General features: G+C 41.2%; 1 protein-coding gene and 1 long non-coding RNA gene across 5 annotated transcripts in view; one reads left to right on the top strand and one right to left on the bottom strand.

Moving 5' to 3' along the window:
• Positions 1 to 285: 285 nt before the first annotated feature.
• On the bottom strand, positions 286 to 12,937 carry tgm2b (transglutaminase 2b). The gene is made up of 13 exons (XM_089011305.1): positions 12,735 to 12,937; positions 8,620 to 8,799; positions 6,992 to 7,210; positions 6,290 to 6,408; positions 5,821 to 5,949; positions 5,198 to 5,375; positions 4,932 to 5,064; positions 4,050 to 4,156; positions 3,712 to 3,951; positions 3,364 to 3,639; positions 2,381 to 2,541; positions 2,157 to 2,293; positions 286 to 1,210 (listed from the first exon to the last, which is right to left on the bottom strand). The coding sequence occupies exons 1-13, from the start codon at positions 12,742 to 12,744 to the stop codon at positions 1,060 to 1,062; spliced, it is 2,040 nt and encodes a 679-aa protein (XP_088867431.1). The 5' UTR covers positions 12,745 to 12,937; the 3' UTR covers positions 286 to 1,059.
• Positions 1,118 to 14,133, top strand: part of LOC148889995 (uncharacterized) — a 35,630-nt gene continuing 22,614 nt past the window's right edge. For 2 of the 4 annotated variants that reach the window (XR_016116759.1, XR_016116758.1), the window contains exons 1-2: positions 1,132 to 1,258; positions 8,601 to 8,737. This is a non-coding gene — a long non-coding RNA (uncharacterized LOC148889995). Of the gene's footprint in view, positions 1,259 to 5,705; positions 5,812 to 8,600; positions 8,738 to 14,133 lie in introns of all 4 variants that reach the window. The other 2 variants (XR_016116761.1, XR_016116760.1) reach the window with 2 other exon arrangements.

Raw genomic sequence — 14,133 nt, 5'->3', positions numbered from 1 at the left:
TTTCAACTACTACATATTTTCAAGTTCAAAAATAGCAGTTGCGGTTTGCAGACAGTAGAGGGCATTGTTGTCAAATAACGATGGAGCTGACGACGTTTTTAAAAATGGTCGTTTTAAGCAAATATAAAAAAAATAATAAAAACGTCAATTGGAATTTAAACTATATCTTCGTTTATGATAAAAAACGTTGTGCATTTTTTATGTGCTTGCTGAACGCCTCCACACATGTTAAAATGTGATGGGAACCATTGAACCAGAAATGAGTAATGTAACAATAGACATACGTAGTTTGTTTACATATTTAATTACATACAGTACACAAATGGAGTGTACATATCAAATGCTAATGTAAAATGACATCCTGCATCGCTTTGTAAACACCAGTGTGAGCCAGGAACAAATTCATTCACTTTGAAATTACAATGTCAGTCAGTTGAAATCACAGAATGGCTTGTGTAATAATAATAATAATACATACATTTACGTACATTTAATTTACAAGTGCCTTTCTGAACACCCAAGGATACTTTACAGTAACTCCCTTTGACTCCCTTCCTACTTTCAAATCTCACCTCAAAACCCACCTGTTTAAACTTGCTTTCATGGTCTAGTTTAATCTGCAGTTTTATTATTTATTGTTTTATTCATGATTTTATTGTTTTATGTATTGTTTTTATTGTATAGAATGGCTTGTGTACTTTGTCGATTACACCCCATTATAATTTATTATTGGTTGCTTAAAATGTTTGTAGAAAGGGGAAAACACTGAAAGGCATTTTTTTTAGAAAAAATACCTCATGCACGCCTATTGACAACGTGTAGCACTTTTAAAAAACAATATGCCACACCAGTCTAAATATGCATCTCAAAGAAATGCATTTTTAATAATTATGTGCTTTACATACAAAAATATGATATACGTTAAACAATTCTTAAGTCACATTACACATTTTATCTCAGAAAAATATATGGGGCGATATTTTACACTCCGTGCAAAATAAAGGTCGATGACGAAAGCTTCCTTTTACTTTTGTCTCCCCCATGAGGAAGTGTTGTCGGTCACTTCCCAATGATAACATTTTTGTAGCCTTTGACGTGACACAACTTGCTGCTGTCAAAATCGACCACCAGCTTTCTCAGTCCACTGTGGGTGGGCGTGAAGTACATTTTCACCTTGGCGTCTTCTCCTGGTCCCACCGCGGTGTGTAGCCTACCGACCAAAGTAAATATTAGTGCCAAGAAATCTCACCGGCGTCCGGTAAGCTAAATATTTCCGTGACGAATCATCATTCATTGTCTTATCGTGGTTGTTACAGTGTTTACAAAAAAGACGACAGAGTGATAATGTTTGAAATGAGCAGACCTGAAGTCGATAAGAGAAAATGTGGACCATTTAACGTTATCCTCAGCAAGTAAATAGGCAATCGTGTGTTTGCCTCCGGTATTGATTGCGACTTGATATCATTCACCCACCCATTTTCACAGTGGGGACAAACATTCGTTCATTCATAGCAATGAAGTACAAATACGTTGTTAATGCTTTGAACGGGAGTGCTCACCATAAAAAAGACAGAGGCAAATGTTCCTTGTATATATTTTTTTTTTAACCAAAAGTGCTCTTTAACCAAATTTTTACTAATTCGGGTGAGGCTTGCTTTTTTTTTTTTTTTATTGTAAAATATACCCGTTTAAAAATTAAAGGTAAATTTCTCTAAAAATGGGAACTGTTATGCAGTTTGGATAACTTTTTTAAGTGTTATTGGGTGGAAATTGGGCCAATGTGCAAGTAAGATTGTTATATTCAGCGATTCCCGCTACTTCGAGGTTTAATTATCGCGGTTGAATTTGTTTTTCAGGGGAAAAAAACCTTTCATAATTAAAATAAATGTCAAATGACTCGGAGGTTTTGTACATGGCTTTAGCTTGATTGGTTCCCAGTGCTAACATCACGCAATGACAGCACAATGTCTCATGGTTTACAGCCATGTTGACTGTTTGTGCATCTTCTCTGCCCCGTGCAACCGCCGTGGGTTATTATTATATAACTCTACTTTGCGGATTTTGGTCTATCAAGGGTGGTGCTGGTCGACATTCACAGTGAAAAATGAGGGATTACTGTAAATCCAGTCAATGACAAAGTGGACATGATCTCATACCTCTCAGAGATGACCCTTCCTCCAGTCAGGTTGGACCCCTCCATGCTGAAGCAGCAATTTTCCAACGGCTCCGGCAGAGGATTTTTTAGTGTGATCTCAGCTGCTAGTTTGCGATTTTCCTTGGGTTCACCCAGGATCTGAAAAAAGGCCACCAGTCAAAGAGATCTTCCGAAGACTGCAGTCCAAACATGCGCTTCGTCGACGGTCCAGATCAGAACACTCACGCGGACTTGAATTTCAGGATTGTCCAGAACAATATTTCGCACTGCTAGCGTCGCTTCCCGAGTGCCGTAGTCGAACAGGAGAACCGCCAGACGGATCATGTTGTCCTCAGTGAGCATCTCACCGTATTTTGAATAGTTGAGCCTTAGTGGAACCTTCCTGGCTAGAAGACAATAAAAATTCCGTTTGGGCCAAATTGATAGTTTGATTGAAACAATTCACTGTCTTTACTATACTAAACATTTTTGAAGAGACAGTGATACCTCAGCTCACGAACTCTTTAGCTCACGAATGTTTCGCTCACTAACATTAAACTCACACGCATTTAGCCTTGGCTAACAAACTAGTTTTGGGCGGACGAACGTGGCTGGCGGACTAGTTTTTGGCGGATGAACACCAGTTTTTGTTACCCCCTTTCTTTGAGTGCTGACGTGGTTTGTTATCGAGTGGAGTATGTTTGCTATTATGGGACCAAAAAAGACCCCACCACGGGCTAGTGTTAAGCCGAAGAGGGGACAAAAGAAAATTACGGTGGAGCAGAAGAAAATCATCAAAAAACACGAACGGTGTGTGCGTTTGTGTGACTTAGCTGTCCCAGTACCATTATGCTAAGTCAACCATTGCTACTATCCACTGTACAGTTTATTTCTTTAATTGCAATACAATAGCACATTTATTATACATAACATAAGATGTATTTTGTAGTTTTAAGGCTTATTTAGTAGAAAAAAAGTTTATGGGGACGTGGGAACGGATTATTCTCATTTTAATGGTTTCTTATGGTAAATACATGTTTGGAAGACAAATGTTTCGCGCCACACACACTATCTGGAAACCAATTAAGTTCGTAAGCTGAAGTGTCACTGTATTGGTATTTTTCTTGGGCCACTATCAAAATCGTCATCACTTTTCTCGCACGGGAAAAAAAGTTGTGAGGTTATATTTTCAAAACTTAGCTACAATGACCATTGTCAGGTTTGCTCACCTCCTCCAGGCGACAGCTCAACATTGAGCAAATCTTTGAAGCCACAGTTTCCTCCCTGAATGCCGTTGTAGGACACGGCGCAGGATCCAAAGAGCAGGCGGCACTTCTTGTCACTCGATGAGTTGTTGGTAACCACAGCAAACACGTCAAAGTCGCAACCCTTCTTCATCTCGGGCGACACTTTGATGCTCACGTTCAGGCCTTCGCTTTCATTCGTCTGCAGGAGCTTGTTTTGGTGATTGGCCTTTTTGAAGGCCTCACGCTCCTCATCGGAGCCTGAGGGTACCAAAATGTGTCAAATTTCACAATGAACGAACGTGGCCCTTTACGTCGGCATTTGTCACTTGCCTTCGGGATGCTTGTAGAGATGAGTGATGTCTTCTCTATAGTCGCTGCCGATGCCTTTGGTGCTTATCCTCTTTCCCACCAATTGGGTCGAGGTGACTTTGGATGTGCTACCATCTTTTTTCATCATGGTGGTGATGACGTCAGCGTTGACTTCGGCAAAGACGAAGGGGGCGTCATACTTGTACATGAGCTCACCCTCCTTGATGGCCCGGACTGGGATGGGGCCGCAGCAGAATACTCCTGAAAAGAAGACAAACGTCTGCGTTGAGACTTGTTCCTCATCCCTGTTCGGAGAGACAAATCGTTTGATACACAAAGTCAAAAAAACGGTCATTTACCGTCACTTTTCTCTTGAGGAGTGGGGTCGCTGGCTTGCCAGCCGTTGTAAGTGGAACCGCTAAGGTCTGGTCGGGTCATCCAGCTCTCCACCCAGCAATGGTAGTTCCTGCAAATACCATCACTGATATAATAGATCGTCCATGCCAAGGTCCGGCACTGGGGACAAAAACGGCCCGTGGTCAATTTTCATCCGACCCACAGCCTCCGTCATAAAATCAATCACGTCTGGCCCGCATGTAGAATTACAGTATTTTCCGGTGTATAAGGCGCATCCAAAAGCCGTGTTTTTGTTTTTCAAAAGATGACCCTGCGCCTCAGACACAGGTGCAACTTATATGTGAAGTAATATCGAGCCACAAAAGCTCTTGCAACTACTGTCAGCATCCACCAAATCTATTTCCCATCCTCATATCAGCCTAATCACAAAACTCCCATAATATGGGCAAAGGCATCATCACCATAAAAAAATAATAATAATAACAATTAAATACAATAAAGTCTCGTTATATCGATATTGGTTATATCGATAGTACCGCTTATTACGATACTATTTCCATGAACGCAAGGAGAAAATTACATGCGCGCAGGGTCGGATATATTGATAGTCCCGGTTATATCGATATTTTTTCGGACTCCCGAGAATATCGATATAGCGAGACTTTAATGTACAGTAAAGTCTCGTTATATCGATATTGGATATATCGATAGTCCCGGTTATATCGATACTATTTCTATGCACGCACGGAGAAAATTACATGCAAACAGGGTCGGATATATCGATAGCCCCGGTTATATCGATATTTTTCGGACTCCCTTGAATATCGATATAACGAGACTTTACTGTAATTAAATGTAGCACTTCACAATTTTAAAACAGATACCAGATCATTTCTCTGGATCGAAGGAGTTCCCCATTTTCATTGACGTAGCGTTCAATCACCAAGTTTCGGTTCACGTCATGGGCTGAGTAGTAGTTGGTGACAACTCTGCATGGGATGCCGAGAGCCCTGGAAACTACAACGTAACACAATACGGCACCGCATGAACACAAAAGCGCACTGTGCATCATCATCACCCATCTCTCTCCCATACAGTTCTGCAAGTCAAAATATGCTTCCTCGCGATAGGTCACATTGCCGTATCTTACTTGAGCAGGCAACAGCGGCGAACACCCAACACTGTCCGAAACGAACAGGCTGACAAGCTTGCGTTTGCCAGTTCCGCAGAATCTCCACACTGCCCTTCCAGAACATGGGGCTCACTCCTCCGTCAAAGTCATTTGTCCAATTTCCCAACAAAACTCCTTTGTCATCATTACAATTCACCTGTAAGGCAAAACGGAGTCATGAAAGATTGAAAAAAATTAATGGGAAACATAAAACAAGTAGTTGAGTGGTTAGCAAGCCGGCTTCACAGTGCAGGGGTCGTGAGTTCAAGACCTGGTCCGTTCTGCCTGTGTGGAGTTTGCATGTTTTTGGAGACCCGGTGTGGGTTTTCTCCGGGTACTCTAGTTTCCTCCCACATACCATAAACATGCATGGCAGGCTGATTGAACACTCTAAATTGTTCCCAGCTGTGAGTTTGACAGAGACTGTTGTTTGTCTTTGTGTGCCCTGTGATTGGCTGGCAACTAATTCAGGGTGTCCCCCGCCTAGTGCCCAAAGACTGCTGCGATTGGCTCCAGCACCCCTGCGACCCGAATAAGGAATAAGTGGTCTGGATAATGGATGGATGGATGGATGGAAAACAAAATAAGAAGAGGTACCTCACCATGGCACTAACAACTCTGGATACATAGATTGGATTCCTTCTGCCCGAGCAATCTTTCCCTGGATTCCGCAGACATTTGGGATTCATATCCAGAATCCTTAAACACACATCCAGGATTCCAGTTTCAAACTGCATTGAAGGAGAAAAAAAACGTTTTTTGACACCATTTGTCTGTACTACAACATATGTGCTATCCATTATTTTGGAAAACGTTGAACAGGTGCTTCAGTCATCACATAAGTCGCAGATTGGTGATGCCAAGAGCAGAATTAAAATTAGAAACAATAACATTCCCCTGCCTGCTGTCAGATTCATTAGCATTGATTTAATAATGGCGGTTATATAACGCGACACATGCCTTTGAATCTGAAAGTTTTACAAAGGTGCTCGATGCTGCGGTTCTTTGAAGAACGAACAAGACCACGCACGTGTGAGGGGAGTCTGGCGACTTAAATGTTGGTATTGGTACCTGGCCAAAGTTCCACGGCGTTGCTATTGGATGATTGACATCGCCTTGAAAAATGATACCATCTTGGGACAAGATGTATTCTTCCAAACTCTCCTTATTGTCCAGGTATACAGCATCACCTGTTGCCAAGAGACACCCCCAAACAAACTGAATCAATGTTTGTCTGGGTTTTTTTTGTGGTTAACTCAATCACTGCCATCTCCAAATGTATTCGGGAATTGAAAATATGGCATAGAACGGCATTCCCGAATTTGTTCAGGTTTTGTTTTTTTCTTGCGGGGGTGCCGATAAAGTGCTGTTAAGACCTCTGGCAATGTTTTTCCCTTCCACAAGGGGGCATCATTTCCCCTTTTTCCATGTTGGGGCTTTGTTACAGCTTCAACTGTTGTTAAAGCACTATATAAACCAATATGTATGTATTGCATTGTATTTTGGACAGCCACCCTCATTTCAAGCTCATATAACTCCAGACCCATATAACTTAGGAATTACAGTAACTTTTGTTCTGATGAAAGAGTATAAGGTTTCTTATGCTGAATTGAATGTTTATGTAATCCTAATAGTCAATATTCTGTGGGTCTTGCAATTTGAGTGGAAATGACAAAAACCCTGGCACTGGAGTGGACACATTTTTGCACATCATCTGGCAGTGAAAGCGTTAAATGTGGGTGCAAAAAGCCATAGAAGGTTCAGTTTACCCACCTGAGCACCAAGGGTTAAACAACAGGATAAACTCAATGCGCACAGATCGTCCCAATGCCAGGATGTAACGTCCGATGGGTGCATCGGGGGCGGCACAGAGGGACAGCGCCACTGTGTCTCCGGGGGGGCTAACAACCGCCGCGCTCCAGCGGGAAGTGTCAAGTTTGGCAGACAAGCCGAACGAGGCCCGGGTGCCATACTGTTCAGAAGGTTGAGGACCTGGTGGAGTCATTACGGTTAGAGGAGTGAAATATTTCAGTCTTGCCAAAGATCCTCAAGGGAACTTTGTTAAAACGCGCCCAAATTTTAAATCACTTAATGTGAATAAACAATGAAATAGAACATTATTAGGAGTCCCAACGATTTGAAACTCGTGTCCTTATATGGTCAATGTTTTTGGATTTGCTGTTGTGGTCAATTATATAAGCCTCAGTCTGGTCATGCTAAATTCCTTCACATCTTTCACTCCCCACGAAACCAAATGTCTGACGGCATCAGGGCTCCTCCTCAAACCTGTGAAAATAACGCTGAACTTGAAATGGCAGACGCTGTTATCAGTTCATAACACGCGTCTCCGGTTGACAAGCGCCGCTTCCTGATGATTTGTTGGCAAGCCGCGTTATTTCAACGTAGGCGTGACACATTGACTAAAATGTTCGATGACAAGGGGAACTTGATGAATGATAATACGTTGCTGTACTTGGAGAAAGAAAAATGTGATTGAGTAAATAACAGCCAGCTACGTTTCATAAAATAAGTGTAAAAATAAAAGGTGGCTCCCTTTACTAAATGAGTACAATATAAAACACAAATTAAGAGCCGTTTTCCTTTTTCTCATCCATCAACGTCACATCTCATTTCCTCTTTTCCAAGCATCAAGTGACAATGGTTCTGCGTCAGCATGGAGCGGTGATGAAGTGGGCGTGTTCACAATTCCATGAACATCCGAACAGGATGTCAATCACAATAGGTCACTTTGCACCTTTGAATGCTGGATTGTATGCTAGTGTCAGCTTTTTTTTAATGCTATTGTAAAAAAACATGTCCAAAAGTCCGACCCGGGGGCCAAATGCGGCCCGTGGTCAATTTTCATCCGGCCCGCAGCCTCTGTCATAAAATCAATAACATCTGGACCGGATGCAGAATGAATACATTGGGCAGTTGCGGTGTTTGTTACCTGCGTGTGCTAAGTGCTGACATCATGAGGCTATATTAAGAATAGCAAATTAGTAATTAACCAAATTAGCCCCCCAATTTTCTAAAATGGCGATAATCAACAAAAGGAGGAAAGTTGACTCTCAATGTCAATTAAATTTTGATATGCATGTTTCAAATAAACCAAAACATATGCTTAAGATAGTTGAAATAAAAATAAAACAGCAAATGTGAGACACAGAAGGCCTCACTGAAATTTATTAAAATGAATTGTTCTTGTATGTAAAGAACATCTGCCAAATTTGCCCCCTTTACATTTTGAACACACCAAATCTGGTGGTCTGTTGGAGACAAATGTCCAGCACTAACTACTCGTTGCTGACAGAAAAAAAAGCTAAAATCCCGAGCTGAGATTCTAACTTGAGTTTTCACCCTCTGCCTCATATTATAAAAGTGGCCAAGCGAAGCGTCACCTGTCTCGGCGATGCAATCCAAAGTGCTGAGTCCTGGCTGGTAACTTCCTGAGCGAAGATACAAACTGATGGTGAACGCCTGGCCCCTTCTCACAATTAGACGGTCCACACCATTGAGGTCAGTGTAATGCTCTGTGTTGTTCAGGTCACAGTCCAAGTTCCAGCGATCAATGTCGAGAGCTTAACAAGACAAGGAACATTTGTAAACAAATGGCAAAGGCATTGATTCAAGACAGGTCTGCTCATTGTGTGGGTGGTTATCACGTCCGTCTCACAGTGCGGAGGGGCAGTGTTCGATTCCAAGCTTTGGTCTTTTCTGTGTGGTCTTTATGACATTCCACAAATATGCACAGGGAGGTTAAGAGTACACTCAAAATCAACATTTGGGAACTGGGGTTCCTCAGTAGCCCTATCCTACACATTTTGCATGTACGATGTACATACATTTAAATTGGATTGGAAAGGATTAGCCTTTATTAGTCTTGCAGTGGAGGAATTTACTTTTGACAACAGCAAAGTTATGAAAGGAGGAAAGGAAAGGAAGAAGTCGAAAAACAAAATACAAGAGCTGCTGTAAGGCAGCCACTCTCGCGGCGCCATCTTGGCAAAACAACAGCGACAACAAAGAACGAAATAACGAATAATGTGACACAACACAACAGTCATTCAATCTTAAGCACTTTCTGCACCCTTTGTTGCATTCTTGGATGAAAAAGGAGAAGATCAAAGCGTCATTTTCACCAGTGGATCAGAGATGTCTTGGTGGAATGTGCACGTCTACTACAAGGCTCAATGTCGAAAGCAAACATGAAACTGTAGCATCAAAAGAGATTGTCTCATATCTGATGTCCCACGTAAATCCGTTACAATTCCGAGCCGCGACAGTTCGACATACGCATCGGCGCTCTGCGCTGACGCTCCTTTCAGCCGCAGACTGTCCAACAGCTATCTTTCCACTGAACAAAGCGGGGCTGTGAAAATTACAGGCGCAAAAAAGCGCAATCACCCCAGAGCTGTCCAGCGATGACAATCAAATAGCACCGACATTCCTCCCAATCAAAAAGCAAACTGTTCATTACAGTTCATTACAGTCTCCTCTTTGATGAATATTGTGGCCAAAAATGCTGAAATATAATCAGTACCCGTTCCACACGACGCACAACAACACAAAAACAACACATAGAGAAGAACAAAAAAATCAAGGCTCGTGAGAGCACTTGTTGACGGCTGCCTACGCCACCTTGGGCTTCTTAATATCGCATTACTTTACTGTCATATTTTCTCTTGATAGTCTTCTTTTATTTTATTTTCAGTATGACCTTTCATATTACGAATAGAAGGTTAGGTTCATTTTGGGACTTTCCAAAGCTTCTCGTTTCTTTTATGATGACAACAATGCACTGCGGGACTCCTTTACAAATGAAGGTGGAGGACATTTTGCTTCCATTACACAGGCAAACACACTTATATGCACACACACACTGTAGAGCCGCTCCTTCTCTCCAGGGTGAGCTGTGACTCAAACTATCCCACCCTCTGATTTCCTGTTCAAACAATTTGTATTTAATGTTTTGGTAATTGGTCTCTAGCCAAAACAGGCCACTTCATAACATGTCCGAAAGTTAACAAAGCCACTACTAGCCACCGCAGCGTCTGTTTGGTCTGAGTTGGCTGCACACAAACGCAATGTTGTGATATTACGTTCAAGTAAGACCAAAGTAAACACAGACGAAACCTCTCAAGACTTCCTGTTGTTTTATATGAACCCAAGAGGGATGCGATGTGAGCGTTGCCCAATTACACATTGCGGTTTTACTGTTTTACTGACTTTGGTTCGTACCTTCATTGAACAGATGTTAGTTCTGCGATTGGAACGAAATTCCCGGGATGACGTCGCTGCCGAGAAACGAGGCTTGGCTTTGCTGTTTGCCCTTCGCGCGGCTATGGCTCATTTCAATTCAGTTTATACACACAAATACAGTAAAGTCTCGTTATATCGATATTCAAGGGAGTCCGAAAAAATATGGATATAACCGGGACTATCGATATATCCGACCCTGTTTGCATGTAATTTTCTCCGTGCGTGCATAGAAATAGTATCGATTTAACCGGGACTATCGATATATCCGATATCGATATAACGAGACTTTACTGTATCGTCAGGTGGAAATATTGCAATACTGTTGCGCCGGCGTTCGGGAATTCACATACAATCTGAAATCATGAAGCATTTCATCCAACAAATTGCTTTTTTATGCATTCTTTTGATGAGATCCACTTTCAATTCCACTCACACACACACAGGAGAGGCCATTTAAAAAAATGATATGAACCGGAGCCAAGTTTAAATATACAGTATCTAATCTACTTGCACATGTATAGCATACAAAGGCATAATCCGCTCTCACTCACTGGCTATCATCTACACAAGTGGAACTTCCATAAGAGCGGCTGACACCAGTTTACCCTATAAGGCGAAAAAAAAACAACATTCATCTAGAACAGATATGGTCAAACTACGGCTCGCGGGCCACATACTTTTTAATCCGGCCCGCTGAATTTGTCCAAATTATAGTAAAAACTGTGTCTAAAACTCATGACCAAAAGTTAACGGACACCGGGGCAGGCAGACAACTCTGAAAAGTTGCCTGCCCGGAATTAAGGTTGCCTGCCCCATATTCCAGGTATCTGCGAAATAGTATGTAAATGCCATATCTATCATATATATTGAGACACATTTATTAACTGATAAGGGCTATTTTTCACGTTTGAAAGACAGTTTATAAATTGGTTTGTAGTGTTCTTACTGTGCTATGAGGTTTGCACACACTGCATTCAATGCTTTAGTATATCCGGCTCAAACACTCCCTCCAAATGCTCCTGGCCTAGCGGCCCCTCTGTCAAATTTTAGAACCCATTGTGGCCCGCGAGTCAAAAAGTTTGCCCACCCCTGATCTAGAAACTAGATGCATGTAGCTTTTCTGTGTAAACACGACATGAATTTTGGGAAATGTACAATGATTAAAAAGAAAAAAGCCTGAGACTGCTTTTTGCTGCAATCCCATAACAGCAAAGCAGGTGAGACAGCTCTAAAAACAAGTGTAACATGACAACATGTTGTTTGAACATGTGGAGCTACTGAAATGCAAGATGGAAAAAAATCGAAAAATAAAACCACTATCCTTGATAAAAGTTGGTATCTATGTAAAAATTGGTTATGTAGGGATCCCGTTGATCATTTGATCTTTAGCCGCACTTTTTACAATACAATACAATACATATTGATTTATATAGCGCTTTAACAACAGCTGAAGCTGTAACAAAGCGCTTCACATGGACAACTATCATATACAAGAAATAAAGCAGTTTTTCAATAATCTGACTTTATTCTATCTGTATCTTTACCATTATGCCATGTTTATCCTCATATTAAAACTTCATCTCACCACAACCCCCCAAAGATCTGAATTTTTTCATGATGTGATTTTTTTCGACACTATAACTTTATTTATACCTTATGATGTCATGCTGGAATCCAGTTGGCAATTCACTTCCATTTTCAACCCAAAAAAAACTAAAAATAGATGATTGCATGCTAGTAATTGTTCACATTGAATAAAGGTCAATTTCAGTGATTTCTCCAGGGAGGTGTTGGAATTCTTCCCATGGTGGTGGCGGGTGAGGGGCAGTGGGCATGCTCGGAGTGCTTTGCTGGATAGCGGAAGGCGGCTAAGTCCCCAGCTGTTTGGATTCTATTCTAAGGGCTCCAGTTTCGGAAAGTTCAAATAGCTGGATGATTTATTATTCTTATTTTTAACGTGCATACTGTACATGCTTCGAGGAATGTTAGTTGCATGCAGGACATGCAGACAAAGTTACAGCATCCCAAAAGTTTATGTAGCGAAAGAAATACAAAAAAAAAAAACAGTGATATTAATGCGCAACATTACCGAATCGTCTTTGTCGTTAGGCCATTCAATAATTAAATTGAAATGAATATTAAACAACACAGCAATTTTTTTTTAAGATAAAGATACAAGAAGAATAAATTAATTTTCATGATGAATGATCAAGACTAAAGTGCAAATAAACCAATTGCTGTGGCAATGCCTTACCTTGAGCCATGGCTGTGTTTTGCAGAAGGAATGTCACACGTGGACCACCTTAATGGAAATAAAGTGTGTATTTGCTCTGATCTGCATGTTATTTGTACTCTCCCCCCGCCTCCTCGTGCCAGTGTGTTGTGTAGGCGTGACGTGACCCTCCCCTCAAAAAGAAATGAGAGGGATAGGAAAGCCATTCCCACTGAGTCAATTCACAATTGGGTTAGAGTGAAACTTCCCTGCACTGAAGTAGTGTGCTTGTATTGCGCTTTCAGTCGCTGCACAGTGGCCACACAAGGCAGACTTGTTTGGATGATTCAACGGTGACGTCATGACGGCTTTTAAAAAGCACTAACGGGCTGGTAAATTACTGGCAGTCGCAGACGACACAGTGGTTTACTTAATTCTCAGGTGGACGTCTTTCCACCTTTTAACTGCAATGTGAACATTACTCATCTATTCATTTACACAACGCTACTCGAATGGACGCCATTGACCAGCGATTGCGCTACGCCCCATCAGAAATCTCTGTAGCTACAGTCAGCCCCCCGGTCCCCCCTTTATTTTATATTCTTGAATATATTAGGAATTATTTTCTCAGATTCATGTGGAGCAGTCAGGGCATCCTTCAGTGATGGGTTGGGAAAGAAATCACACCCAAAAAATAATGTGATCACTCAACCCACAGGGACGACAAATTGAAGAAGGTAAAATGGCTTCAACTTATCTGAGAAGACTTATGAAAGCATTATTTCCATTTTATGGGGAATGGAAGCAGACTAAATTCCGATTGCCATCCGAACGCATGAGGGAGAATATCAAAGGTACTCGTAATCAGCGAAAATGACTTCCAGATGGACAATTACTGCTGAAAAAAGACAGATGAAATCACTGAAATTAAACTTCGCACCAATTTTTGTAAAAATATGTTTTTGTGGGCCATATAATATGATGTGGCAGGCCAGATCTGGCCCCCAGGTCTTGAGTTTGACACCTGGTTGGAAATAAAAAAATCATATAGCATGTATGTGAAAAAAAATCATACAGCATTTATGTGAAAATCAAAATGTTCTTTTATTATCTATAATACATATTTTTTCACATAAATGCTGAATGATTTTTTTTAAATTACAGTAAAGTCTCGTTATATCGATATTCAAGGGAGTCCGAAAAAATATCGATATAACCGGGACTATCGATATATCCAACCCTGTTTGTATGTAATTTTCTCCGTGCGTGCATAGAAATAGTATCGATATAACCGGGACTATCGATATATCCGATATCGATATAACGAGACTTTACTGTATTTATAAAGCAGGTGTCAAACTCAATATTACCAAAAAACAAACAGTAAACCACCGTGTCACAGCAAGGCAAGACTGAACGTTCATGCTGATCATTCATCGTA

Source organism: Hippocampus bargibanti, linkage group LG12 (assembly GCF_051943395.1).
Source record: "Hippocampus bargibanti isolate YZ-2025 linkage group LG12, ASM5194339v1, whole genome shotgun sequence".
Lineage (NCBI taxonomy): Eukaryota > Metazoa > Chordata > Actinopteri > Syngnathiformes > Syngnathidae > Hippocampus > Hippocampus bargibanti.
This window is presented reverse-complemented; position numbering and strand designations above follow the sequence as displayed.